At 56.8% G+C, this 13,836-nt stretch overlaps 1 protein-coding gene across 2 annotated transcripts in view; it reads right to left on the reverse strand.

Annotated features, from left to right (window-relative positions):
- Nucleotides 1-13,836, reverse strand: part of CACNA1I (calcium voltage-gated channel subunit alpha1 I) — a 106,009-nt gene that overhangs the window by 59,106 nt on the left and 33,067 nt on the right. For both annotated transcript variants that reach the window (XM_037160682.2, XM_053662175.1), the window contains one exon: nt 625-722. In XM_037160682.2, coding sequence (XP_037016577.2) covers nt 625-722 — 98 coding nt within the window. The remainder of the gene's footprint in view (nt 1-624; nt 723-13,836) is intronic.

Below are 13,836 nucleotides of genomic sequence, written 5' to 3' on the forward strand. Positions count from 1 at the left end.
GGAGAGGGAGGAAGGGGGGACATGTGCCTACATACCTGTGTGCACATGTGTCACATGTGCACACCCCACAGATGCATACCCCCGTATGCACATGCCCTTACATATATACAGCCCCACATGTGCACACCCACACATGTGCGTATGCCCTCACATGTGTGCACACGCACTCACATATGCACACATACCCTCATGTGTGCACATCCTTCACACGTGGGTAGGTAATACAGCTCAAGTGCTAAGTCACTTGGCTCAACTGAGGGAGAGAGTCAAGGGATCTTCTCCTTGGTAAAAAGCTGCCCAGTGTCCTCCCTCAAACTAAGCAGTCGCTTGTCACACCTTGCCCCCTGTGACAGCCACCTCCCCCCAAAGAACCTTGCTCCCAAAGAGCCAGACTCCCCAGCATGCTGCAGTCCAAGGTTTGGGGGGCTCAGGCATCAAGGCCACCCTCCAGCATCTTCAGGCCCAAACGCTGACCCATGAGCCCCATGAGAGCAGGACCACCCTCTGGACGGTCACTGAGAGGTCCCATGGCCAGCACAGGCCTGGCACTGAAAGGTTCTGGTCAATCTTTTCTGTTGAACGGGTATCTCTGTGGGCCAGGGATGGGGAAGGGCGCCAACTCACTGGGCACACGGTTGATGGCTTTGAGGGGCCTCAGGACACGCACGGTGCGGATGGCCGACAGGTTGATATTCTGAAGGTCCAGTGAGTACTCCACCATCCTGTGGAGAACCGGGAAGAGAGTGAGGGATGCTGCAAGAAAGGCGGAGCCGAGGGCCACACCACAGAGGTCTCTGGCCACCCACACTCCCCCATGTGTGCCCACGCATGCCTGGGAGGAGTAAGCAGGGAAAAAAGGTCTGAATCCAGGCTGTGCCTCAGGCCCCTGCGTGGCCTCGAGCTGTCTCCTCGCCTGAACAGGAGCTGTGACACCGCCCTCCTAGCATGTCCTGAGGATCAGTAGTTTTTGCTGGGGGCAGAGGGAATGGAAGAGCAGAGACCCTGGGTCCCCACTGTGTGCCAGCACGGGGCCAGGTGGCCCCTGCCCCCACTTCCAGAGCAGCCCCAGGAAAAGGGAGGGTCAGCTCCTCAGAAGGAGGTCAGAGGAGCTGAGACCCCTGGGCTGACCCCGATGGCAGCTGGATGTCACCATCCTCATCTCTGTCCACTGAAATGCTACTGATGCTTCAAAACTCTGCAGCGTTGCCTTTGGAGTCCTGGAGGTTTTTCCACACCAAGGTCCACACTGAACCAAGCCAGTGTTGGTGAAAACAAACCAAGAATGACACCGACCGGCCCCTACCCTCAGTGGCACCCGCTTGGGCCAGGAGAGACGCAGAGGCAAGGACAACACTGGAGCCCTCCCTACTGTCCTGGGTCTCATCTTGGGGCAGCGCCACATAGGCCTTCCCTCTGCCTCCGTGGTCAACAGCCCCGCAGCTCCCCAGAGGCAGTCCGCCTCCTCCAGGACGGCTCCCAGGTCTCCACAAGAGGCAGGTCTCAGAGGCCTGCCCAAGTGGTTCCCTACCCTTCCACCAGAGGGAGCCAGGCTGCACAGTTGCCACCTGCCCCCCTCCCCCCACTGACGCAGGGCCTGCAGCCCCAGCCTGACCCCAGTGCTCCACTCACCAACCCTTCCCCCCAAGCCCCCAAGCCCCCAAGCCCCCGACCCAAGGCTCCAGCACCGCTGCCAGCTCCACCTGTCCCCACCCACCGTCAGCAGGAAATGAAGCCTTTTTCTACGCACAGGCAAACCTGTCTGACTGTTGTGCAGCCACCGCCCTCTCCCGCTGCTTGAAGAGTAATTGAGTGAAAGCTTCCTTTGCCTGAAATGCCTCATCCATCCCCCAGCTTTCTGGGGCACAGGCGCTGGCTCTGTTCTCTCTCCTCCTGCCCCACCTTCTACCCCTCACACACACACAGAGCCAAGCACCTGCACACAACCACTGGTGCACACACACACTCCTTGGACACCCTCATCAACACACACTTTACCAAAGCCCAAATTCAGATGAGGGGGTGTGCCAAAAAAAGGTGACAGAGCCCTAGAGCTAGAGACAGCCCTGGGGGATCAAAGGAGGAGGGAGGGAGGGAGGGAGGAAGCCAGGGTGCGGGGGCAGCATCGAGGCCTAGAGGGAGAGGCTTGGGGTGGGAAGTGGGGGGCATGGTGTGAGGGCAGAGCAGGGTCTGAGAGGGGCGCCGGGAGTAGAGAGACATGAGGATTCCGAGCGTGGGTGAGCCAGACTGTCATTTTCGTGTTTTGTAGAAAGAGCTCTCCAGGCAGCAGAGGAGACATGTGTGACGAAGGCGCTGCGGGGGTGGCACACATGGGCACACAAACAGGCACACTCTCACTGGTGTGTGCACACGCACGCACCAGGCTAGGAGGGCCACCACGTAGCCCCATCGCCCGCTGCCAGGCTCAGCTCCAGCCCGCCCCTCCCCCACACCCCCCACCCCACCCCCACACAGGAGCGCAGCCCTCTTCCTCCTGCCCGCCCCTCCCCATCCTGCTGAAGGGCGTGGCCAGGAGGCCCTGGGGTGAGCTGTGCTGCCAGGGTTTTGCCCAGGGTGCCAAGGGTAGGGGTTCCCAGTGGAGGCCGGACTGAAGTCACCTGGTACTGTGTGCCAGGAGCCCCAGGGCTCACCTGCAGAGCTCCAGCAGGTGCCAGACCAGGACTGGCTCCCACCTGCATGAAGTCTCATGATAAAAATAAACAGACGCTTCACAGAGGACGGTTAGATGGGAAAAAACAAGTGGCCTCTGCAGGCCAGCTGCCCGTCGGGCACAGTTCTCACCTTCACCCCACGTTGACCTGTTTGAGTCTCCCCCCATTACGAGGGTCCCACACCTACCCTATGCCTGCCCCCTGGACCAGGCCAACCACAGCTACAAGCTGCCCTAGTCACGGCTGCTGTGGGGGCCCTCAGGACAGCCCCGCTGGTCTCCAACACCCCGTCCCACACTGCTGCACAAGGTCCACGTCCCTCCTCACAGAACCCACGGCCCACAGTCTGGGACTATTAGTTCTTCATCATGTGAAGGCCATCATCTTGGCCCTTGCCCTTTACCTTTGACCTGACCCCCAGGTCTCCAGCGTGGGAACATAACTCCTGCAAAAATCCCTAAGACCTCATCAACTGCAGCCCTCCAGGTCCCCACTGAAAAGCCCCCAAAGAGAAATTTCTTTGAGAATTTAGTGTCAAGATCTTAGCTCTGTCTGAGCTGCCTGGCAGCCAAGTCAAAAGGGGAAATGAGATGAGTGATTTATTGAGTTCTTAGCCCCACGAAAGATCTTGGCACTGTGGGTCCTTCCAGGGAATCCATTTGCCTAAACATTTCTCCCAGGTCCTAACTTTCTCTTCCATATTCTGTGAATCTTTTGGGGATGTTTGCTGCCCCTGCCCCTCCTGTCTGGGGGAACAAGACCAGGCGTAAATGCATTCAGTGATAAAGAGCACATAGTAGGTACACAGTGAAAACTCCTAAAATTCTCATTCTTCTCTGAGAGGAAGCAGATACACCGGGCAAGGACGGGGAGAGACGGGGATTGCATGCAGCAGGAGCGAGAACCCTGCGTTCTCCTCTCCACCCTGGGAAGCACCCACCCCGGTGGCGACTCCGTGCACCATCAAGCCCAGCGTGGGACGGCCCTCTGACAGTGCCGCCACCCCCACCCAAGTCCACCACCCCCACCCGAGTCCAGCAACCAACTCTCTCTCTTGGCAGCTACAGCAGCCTCCCCGCTGGTCTCCCGCCTCCTGCCTCCTCCCCCTACAGCCCATCCTCAGCAGGAGAAAACCTCCTAGAACTCAAACCTAGCTGTGTCACTCCCCAAGTTAAACCTCCAATGTCTCCTCATTGCCTTCAGACCAAAGGCTGAACGAGCCCCTGGCCACAGCCTTCAAGGCCCTCTTGTCTGCATCTGTCCCCTCCCACCAGCTCTGCTCCTACACCAGGTATCCCAGGCACCACACCAGGCCTGCGAGTTCCCAAAAAGCGCCCTTCTCTGTCCCCTGTCCTTCGTGTGGTGCCCTTCCTCCATATTCTCACTCTCCCTTGCAGACCACCTCCTCCGTGAAGCCTTGCCCAGGCCCTCCCTGCAGCCCAGGCTGAGCTCGGCCGGCTCAGCTCTGGCCCCTTCACACAGCCTCAGTTCCCTGAGCTGAGGACTGGGAAGCAGCAATTTATCTGGGAGGTGATCCCAGGAAGCACAGCGTCAGAGGGGGAGGAAGAAAAATCAGTGAGGGGCTGTGCATCAGCAGGTGAGTGCTGTGGGCAACGGGGTGCCGTCCTCGCAGAACACTGTGGTCCTCAGAATCAGACCAGTGAGGGCAGGGGCTGCAGCATCATCCACGGTCTGGTCGAATACTGGCAGAGCCCCTCTCCTCCTCAGACGCAGCCCCCTTCCCCCGCCCCGCCCCACACCAGCCCCGCCACCTGCCGCACACAGTAGGCACTCACGGAATCTAGTAGCAAGAGTAACACCTGTGACAGGTGTTATCCTACCCTCCTCTACCTGCTTCCTCCCCTGCCCACCCCCCAAAAAGGGAGGTGAAGCGGAGCCACTGTGGGTGAAGAACCTCAGGGCTGACTTTCCTCAGGCCCCAAGTAAGACATCACTGGCAGGAGTGAGAAAATGTTAATTCCTAATTACACAGTTATTTTACCAGGCGGCTTCAGTGCTAAAAGTCTAAAAAAATCAACAAAACCCCCACCACCTCCTGCCAGCTCCCTAGCGCCTAATGAGGTAAGTAATTTTGCTGTAAAGTGAGCGCTTTTGTACTGACATTACCCCAGGGGGAGGTGGCTGCACCCTGTCCCCAGGTGTCAGTGGGGAGAGGGACTCAGGTGTGGCTGCGCTGGGGTGGGGCTGGAGGGCGGACAGTTCGCTCTTCAGGACACAGCCCCAGTCGTTCCTGCCGAGGCGCCTCCCTGCTCCCCCTGGATCCCACGAGGGGCCCAGAGACTCGGGCCTGGGGACATCCCCCAGCCACCATCTCTGGCTCAGGGTGGGCATATGACCCCAGGTGGACCCAGCCCTCGAGCTGGCACCGCCTGGACACCCGGAGGTGCTAATGGCCATCTTGCCTCTGCGGTGGCCTGAGATTTTGCCAACACAGAGGAAGGCTGAAGCCAGAGCTGGAGAGAGGCAGGATCCTGACCATATGGTCGGGCAGCTCCCCCCGCCCCCGGCTGCACCTGAATCCTGGACCCGCCCTCTGTGCTCCCCAGTGCCAGGAGCCAGCCCACTGCCTCTGGGGCCCGGCCCGTCTGCCCTGGTGCCTGTCACTGTCCTGGCTGACTCAGAAGCGTCTCCAGAGCACCGCATGCCTGTGCAGGGCACCTCACACCCCTCCCCGAGGTGGGATTGGGGAGCCCACCGCAGATGAGGACACTGAGACTCAGAAAGGGTCTGGGCCACACAGCCAGGGAGGGGAGTCCAGGAGCTCTACATGACACCCCACCTCACCAGTCACCAGGACAGGCCACCTTCTAGCTCCTGAGCACTCCCCCTACCCCCAACCACCCGCCAGCAGTAGCACAACATGCAGGGCAGCATATGGAATGGGGCCAGCAGCGGGCCAGTGTCCCGGTGGTCAGAGCATGGGGCCTGGGTTCCAGTCCCAGCCCTGCTGCTAGTGCCCCTTGTGACCTCGGCAGGGCACACTGAACCCATATCACGGGGGTGTGGGAGGGTGAAAACATTCCTGCCCTGGCTGACGTGGCTCAGTTGCTTGGGCCGGCATCCAGTACACCAAAAGGTTGGGGGTTCAATTCCTGGTCAGGACACATGCCTAGTTTGTGGGTTTGGTCCCAGATTGGGGCATGTTTGGGAGACAACCAATCCATCTTTCTCTCTCACACAGCTGTTTTTCTCCCTCTCCCTTCCTCTCTCTAAAATCAATAAACATAGTTTAAAAAATAAAAAAAGTAAAGAGTTCCTATATGGACTCCATGTTCAGAACAGCCTGGCACAAGTCAGAGCCCAATGGGGTCAGCTGGTATTGCCTCGCAGCCCGTCCGCGGCCTCGAGGCCCGCTGCCCAAGAGCCCCACCGTGCCCACCTCAGCCTGTCCCAGACCCGCCTCCTGCCGGAGAAAGCTCGGGCGGAAGGCCCCTGGGAGCTCTCCAGCAGAGCCCCAGCACTGCCCGCCACCTGCCCTGCATCTGAGTGGCCCTCGAACCCCTCCAGCCCCGACAGTGTGCAGGGCCATTTCCAGCCTATGGGCCTCTGCGTTCGCCAGGCCTTCTGCCCCAAGTGCCTGTCCCGGCTTTCCAGACCCCACGCCAGGGGTACGCTGAGCTGCCCCACCTTCTGTCCCCCTGGGCCTCTGTCAGAGCCCCTCGAGTTCTGAGGCCTGCTCCTCGGAGGCATGGCCAGCTCCAAGTCCCAGGCCGGCCCCCAGCGCCCGGGCCGGACTCCCCTGCCAGCTTGTCAAACAAATAACTTGAAGAACCAGATCAGAACAAGAGCTTGGAGCTAACGAGGAGCAACATCGATGACTGTGATTTAACATCTTTCCAGGAAATGCCCCTCCCAGGAGACAATTTCTGTGTGTTGCTGATAAAAATAGGGTGTTTCCTCAATCTTTTCAAGGGGCCCACGGGGGCTTTCTTAAAATGTAATTTAAGATGTAGCTAATGGGAAGGAAGCTGGGACGCTGGAAACAGCAGATCAGCTGTCTGTCAGGAGGCAGCTGTGATGACTCAGGTTTGCACTGGGTGGTAACTAGACCACCGGCCTACGCCACTCTCCCTGAGCCCAATACACAGTAGGTGCTCCCTGGAGGAAATCAGGGAGAGCGAAAGTTAGAGAATGATAACGTTGACCCTTGACTTTGGCTGACACTGACTTCGGGGTCATTTTCACCCACAGGTCCTCACATGAACCCCATGAGAAGGACAGGGGTCATTAAGCCCACTTGACCGTGACAGAAAACGATGCTGTGAAAGCAGCTTGGGCCAAGTTCAGAGTAAAGGGGGAATTAGGGGTGACAGGGTCGAAGGAAGGGTGGCACAGACAGACCCCGGGCAGGTGGGAACCAGGGCAGCGAGGGGGAACCTCAACAGCAGGAGACCCCGAAACTTCTGTCACCAAGGCTCCACTCAGGTGACAATACTGATAAAGTTGCCAGGTAAATACAGGATGCTCAATTAAGTCTGAACTTCAGATAAATGACAACATACAATTTTTAGACTATGTTCCAAATATGCCTCATTTCCACCTCCCATGAAATGTAGCTCCCTTTTGCCATGAAGTAGTCCACCACCACCAGACGGAGGCACTCCCAGCTCCACTAAAGCTTGGGAGAAACGTCTCGCTCCGGGGACCCCTCAGCCAGGGGCTGTCCAGGCTGCCCTAGTCCTCCAGGGTCCCACACGAAGAATACTTTGGCCTCTGAAAAAGTAAAACCCCTCCCACTGTGGGTCAGCATGCGTTCTGGGGACAGGAGCGCCTGCGCACATCCCAGCTGTGGCTCATTCAGTGACTGTGACCGGGGCAGGATGTTCATCAATCTGAGCCTCCATTTCCTCAGCTGCAAAATGCAATTACTGACTCCAGATTCTCAGGATCATGAGGATATAAGAGCACCCAGCCCAGTTAGCAGAGCTCCGGTAAACTCCCTAAGAGGGCTGGTTTCTGCCTGCCTGGAGGTCCCTTCTCTGCTCTCAGGGTATGTCCTGGTTTTTGCCCAGACAATCCTGCCTACTCTCGGGCCACGTGGCATGGATGCTGGAGACCTCAGACCAAGTCCTGGGGCGGGGCCCGGCCGGAGAAGCCTTGATCTAGGTTGGGCCAATCAAAGCGCTGCCTCATTCTGGCCACAATGATTGGTTCAGAGATGAGCACATGACCCACACCAACCAATCCAAGTCAAGCAAGGTCGATTCCGCACTTTTTGGAGTGGCTGGGACAGGAAAGGGGGCTTTGCGATGAAAGTGATGGAGTAGGCTGTGAACCCCAGGACTACCTGCCGCCTCTCACCAGAGAGGAAAGCGCCCAGAGGTGGAGATTGGCACAAACGAACAAGCAGCTGTAGGATGGGAGGGTACACTGTCTGCCGACATCTTTCAGGACTCTGGATCAGCAGGCCCTGAAGCCAGAGACCCCTGAGCTTTCAGTAAAGATGATAAACTCCCTTAAACCGGGTTTGGTGGATTCCTATCCCACATAACTGAGAACGTTCTGTCTGAGTCATGATGGGCTGGTATCTGGCTTGCCAACCTGTGGCCTGAGAATCTCTGGTGACTAACCCCCACCCCCATGGCAGCTAGCTTCCTGTTTCCATGGAAACAGACCTGAGCAGCGATCACCACTCTCCCACTCTACTCCATATGCAAATGAGGAATCATCCACACTAGGGTTCCCACTGGAAACTTCACTGGTCCACAACCACCCAACAGCCATTTCAGCTTGAAAAAAAAGCCCCAGATAGCCTCGCCCCAGCTCTGCGGGGCCTGAACACGACAGACAGGACACAGGCATGTCATAGAGCCTCATTCTCCCTGCTGGCCAGGGCGAGGCTGTGGGGACCCCAGGAGGAGGACTTGGCCTCGGCCCTGCCCTCAGAGCACCCAGTCTTTAGGGCAGACAGGCCTGGAGAGCCCAGGGTAAATAAGGGTATGAGGTCAGTGTCATGGCCTGCGGGCTGCCCTGGGCCTGCTTGCACATGGGGTGTCTCCCTCACCCACAGACAGTGCACAGAGAGCCTCGCAGAAGGGGGGCTGGCGGCAAGAGCTTCTGGAAATGGCCCCAACGGTGCCCCTCTGATGCCTGCAGCCACAGCCAGGTCTGCTGGGAGTCACAGACCTCTGCGGAGCTTGCACCGGTTGGTGTTTGACTTTAGACTTCTCATCGGATTACAAGCTCTGCCCAGTCAGCCCAGGCAGAGCCCCTATGACTTAGCCCAGGGCTTGGAGATAAAGCGAGGCCAGAAACTCGGGCCCTGGGGGGGCCTGAGAGTAGCCCACACGGTGTGCATTCTCTTTTTCCAATCCTGCCTAGCCCCAGGGAACAATTCTTGGTTGATTTAGCCGAATTCAAAAATGTTTCCTATTTTCCTGGCATAGCCCTATCTCCCTGCCTTCGATGCAAACACAATGCCCACAGCTTCAGCAGCCACCTTGTGACCATGAAGAAAAGCCTAAAAAATTACAAGGACATCACAGAGCCATCACCGGTAACCACTGACCTCAGAACTTCATGTTACATCAGAAAAAAACACCCCAGAATTTACTTGAGCCACTGTTGGTTGGATGTTTGGTTACTTGCAGCCACATGCACCCCTGACAAACACACCCAACAAGTAACTCAGAACCAAGACTCGATCCCGGCCCGTGGAGCCAAGCACTGCATGTTCAATCCCTGTCGTGCCCCTTACCAGCCCATGACCTGGAGCAGGTCACTCCCTGTCCCTGGGCCTCCTGTGTGAAATGGAACTGACCACAGAGCCTCCCTCATAGAAGCTAGTGGAGAGTTCAGGCCAGATAATGCACAGCCTCGGCCCACAGTGAGTACTCAGCAATCAGTAGATGCTCTTATTTTTATCACACCCCTGGATGATGCCTAAGAGGATTCAATTCCCTTTGCTTTTAAAGTCCCCCTGATAGGGCACTTTGGACAAAAGGAACCCTCGGCGAGCAAGCACAGAGGGGACATGCCTGCCTGATCTTTTTAGAAAGCTGTAGACCAGAGCCGAGGAATCATTCTTATTGACATTTTATTTCCCAAGAGCCTGTACAAGCCAGGGTGGGAAGCTGTGCCCTCGGGAGATGTTTCCAGAGTGTGACAAATCCTGGCCCAGCCTCTGCCTCCCACACCCTGGCCAGGTGCTGAGTGACTGACAGTACTGCTATTTGTGTTAATATTATTAATAATAGAAATTCTTATGAGAAGCCCCGCTGTTCTGTTCACAAAGCACACCTACTTGTCATGAGGACTCGATCAGATCCCGGATGACAGTAAGAATTGGAGCCCTCCACACGCCTCTTCCCCTCCCCCTGACAGCACCCCCAGCGAGGGGCTCAGAGGGTCATATGAATGGGAGCACGTGCAGCAGGACCACATGGGCATGTGGCTAAATGCAGGTTCCCAGGCACTGCCATACCTGGGGGCTCCGGATCCCTGGGGTGAGGCCCAGGAATCTGTATTTTAACGTGTGCCCCAATAAGTCTACTGTTCCTTGCATTTTGAGGAGTGCTGAGTAGGCGTGAAAGGCTATGCACGTGTTTGAGGACTAGGGAGGTCACCCTGTCCTTCCCCAGTCTGCTTACACTTGTCCCTCCATTTGATGTCTTCACACTCACAGCCAGACGCTTTAGAAGGTTTTCCTAGACTTAGGGCAGCGTCTGTTCCCTGCACTCATCTAAGGTGGGGCTCACGCCAGCCAGGCCCTTGGCAAGGCTCTGCCCTGGCCTCACTCTGGAGAGGTCGCTGCCGCCCAGCCCCCCAGTCCGGCCCTCCGCCCTGGCTCACCCTACAGACTCGGCAGTGGAATTCTTGGGGAAGCTTTTCATAGGAAGGTGCCCAAGCCCCTCCCTGCAGCGAGAAACAGCCCTTCCAAGTTCTGGTCTAGGGGAGGAGGTAGAATTACCAGCATAACGCACCAAGGCAGAGATGCAGGTAAAGAATATCTCAAGTTCAACAAGAATGTCATTGAATATTTCATGACTTCCTAATGGACAAAGACAGAAAAGAGTAGCTTAAGTAAGAGAGTGAGGTGGGGTCAAGTACGAGCCGATGATTACCAGGGCTCTGTCACACACTCAGGAGAGTGTCTTGTGAGGTCCCGCAGGGCCTGCCGTCCTGGGCTGATCAAGCACAGGAAGTAAAGGGAATAAGGCAGGTCTCCCAGTGAGCTCTGCAAGGTGAAATTAGCAGTAATGCAAAGTCTGGAATTGTGCTCCACTCCAGGGTGGGAGACCTGGCTTGGAAGTTGAACCCCACCTGGGGTGACAGGGAGCCCAGCCACTCAACAAGTCACTGCAATCCTGCATGACAGTGGGACAAAGGCAGCCCATTCTCCTGAGTCCTCCCCGGGAGGCGGGGGTCCTGCTTTCGGCCAGGGACCAAGACTGCCTTGGTCACTTGAAGTGAGTTCAGGTCTCCTCACCTGTCCTTCGACAGACGGTGGGCGGTGCTGCAACACTGTGTGGAGAACAGGAGACTCGGGGAAGGAGGGAGCCACCTTCCAAACGCCGGAGGGTTCTCATGGGTCTGTCTGGGACACCCCTGCCCGCCGGCTGCAGGCCCCTCTGTGGGCTCGGGTCCCTGCCCCCTCTGTGGCTTCATTCCTTAGCACACACCTGCCCCTGGGAACCCTAGGCTCCAGCATCCCTGCTGCTCTCCTGCCCTTTCCTCAAACAGCCCCCTCAGGTCCTCTGCGCCTTGTCCCCTCTAGCTGCGATGCCCTGGCCACCACCCCCCCCCCCCCGCCTTCTCAGCTCCTCCTCGCCCAGGTGTCCCTCCTCCAGGAGCCGCATGCCAACACCCCAGCCTCCATCGGGTCCCCAGACCATGCCCTCATGGCCCTCCTGGGGCCATGTCTTTACCACAGCACTGACCCCAATTTAGAATCGACTTAGCATTTTATTATCTGCCTCGCATCCATTTTCTAAACCATGAACTCTATGAGATCGGTCTTGTTCCCACCGCCCAGCACAAGGCCTGGCCTGCTGCAGTTACTCAAGAAATGCTGGTTTGGTGAAGGAATGAGTAAATGCATGACTCCATCCGGTGGGAGCTACAGTGGGAAAAGGAACTGGTTAACCCATTAGGCTGTCCCAGTTTGGGACCGGCTGCCTTGGGAGATGGTCCCTGGTGGCGGCATGGAGGCAGGGGCCAACCGCATGGAGAGACAAAGGCTCCGACCTCTAAGGAACCTTCCAGGGTACAGGCTCTGTCTCCTGCACAGCTCCAGGAAGAAGTCAGTAATTTGGGGATGGGGAGGAGCAGGAAAGAAGAAAATAACCTTTGGATGTCAGGCCAGTTTAAATGTTGTCAGGAAACAACATTTATAGCACCGAGCCTGGCTGGGACCGTGGAGGAGGGGGGCAGCTCTGGGGACGGGTCTTGAGTGGGAGCAGAGCTGGGGGCCTGGACTCTGGAGCCCAGGCTGCAGCTGCCCATCCCGCCTCTTCACGCACCCCCAAAGGCCCAGAGGACCGTGAGGACAGGGGCAGGTCTGAGCCACCTGGATCCCCAGCATTCCCACACGCGAACCTCCATCATATCTGCCCGCAGCCAGGTCCGGCTTCACAATTCGTGGGGCCCAGTGCTACATGAAAATGCAGAGCCCCCCGCTCAAACATATGAAGAGTGTTTAAATGGTGACAACGGAGCATTAGACCAAGCATGGGACCCAGGCAGCCCCCAGGAGGACGCTGCCTGTGGGCCCCACGCAAGGACCGAGAAAAAGAGGTCGGACTGAGGCCTCACTGCAGTGCTGACGCCGGGCTGGCTTCTCACTCCGCTCAGCAGAGGTCTTAACGTGTAAATATGAACAGACACAGGGGGCGGGGGGTGGCTGAGCACAGAGAAGACGCTGGAGGTCAAGGTGGAGTGCTCCTGGGAGGCGGCAAGCGCAGCCAGCTGCACGAGCGACTTCCTCAAAACAGGAGTTAAGAAAAATTATCCTAAAACTTGGAAATAAGGCGGTGGGGGCAGGGGGGTGGTATTTCTGACAATGTCCTTTCGGAGTATTATTTAACAGACTCCTCTGAGGCTGATTTCATTAGGGAAATATACGTTTGATTCGTCATTTTCTGTTAATTAAAGGTCTGGCTGCCGTGAATCTACATGTTAACTTGTACCTTTTTATTAGCGATTTCTCCCCAGCAGGAGAGAGAACTCCAAAGGGTACGGTTTTCTAACCCTGTAGATCGTTAAGCGGCTTTGATTCTGACCTAGCGCTCCCATCCCCACGTTCTCCGATGCTCATTTTCCAAACGCTGCTAATTACCATCCTGCTGGTCCCTCATTAATGAGTCGAATAAATCCGTGGTACATCTTCCTTCTGAGATTGCTGTGAGGGCTGTCTTTTGAAAACTTTTTGGAACTTACATTTTGACTTTGGGATCAGGAAAGGACTTCTAAGGAGCCTCATTAGGATCCGTGAGGAGAATCGAGAGACTATTGAATCCAGGAAACAAGAACAGGCCCACAATGCTCCGAAAAATAAGAAATCCAGGACAAGAAGCCATCTCGGGAATTAACATGGTGCAGAGGAGGCGGACACCTCCAGTGGGGGAGGGGAGAGGAGGGGGGAGGAGGGGAGAATGCGGTTGGTGGGTCGGAAGAGGGTGGCCAAGGACCCTCTCCCAGCACAGAGGAGATGGGCGAGGCCAGAGAGGAAAACGGTGCAGAAGGATGGAGAAGGGAAGCACCGTTCAGTGGGGACTTCAGGAGAGGCCAGAGAAGAGAGAAAAGAATTTTTTCTGACCTTCAGCTCTAAAAGGCCCCCCAGGGTGCCTTTTCCAGCAAGACCCCCCCACCCCCTGAAATGCCTGGATTCTGACGTTAAGGAGAAAAGCCCCACAAGCTTCTAGCAAGAAAAGAGCGGGCTGTCTCCCAGGAAGGAAGAACCAAGCCTGTACTGGACTCACCTGCGACACTCCGCACAGAGTTGAGTAGCGCTGTGTGCCAGGTTTTGAGGGCCAGGAATTATGAGACTCAGACAAAAAACTGTCCTTCACACACAAAGAGCAAAGACAAACATGTCTGAAGAGGCAGGGCTGAAAAATGACACGATCCAGACACCGGTTCTTTAAAAACAAACAAGCAAATGACCTAGAGATCCTCCAGCCAAACCGGAATGAGGATGGGAACGGGG

The sequence above is a fragment of the Artibeus jamaicensis genome, unplaced genomic scaffold, assembly GCF_021234435.1.
Source record: "Artibeus jamaicensis isolate MK-2021 breed Jamaican fruit bat unplaced genomic scaffold, CSHL_Jam_final contig_233, whole genome shotgun sequence".
NCBI lineage: Eukaryota > Metazoa > Chordata > Mammalia > Chiroptera > Phyllostomidae > Artibeus > Artibeus jamaicensis.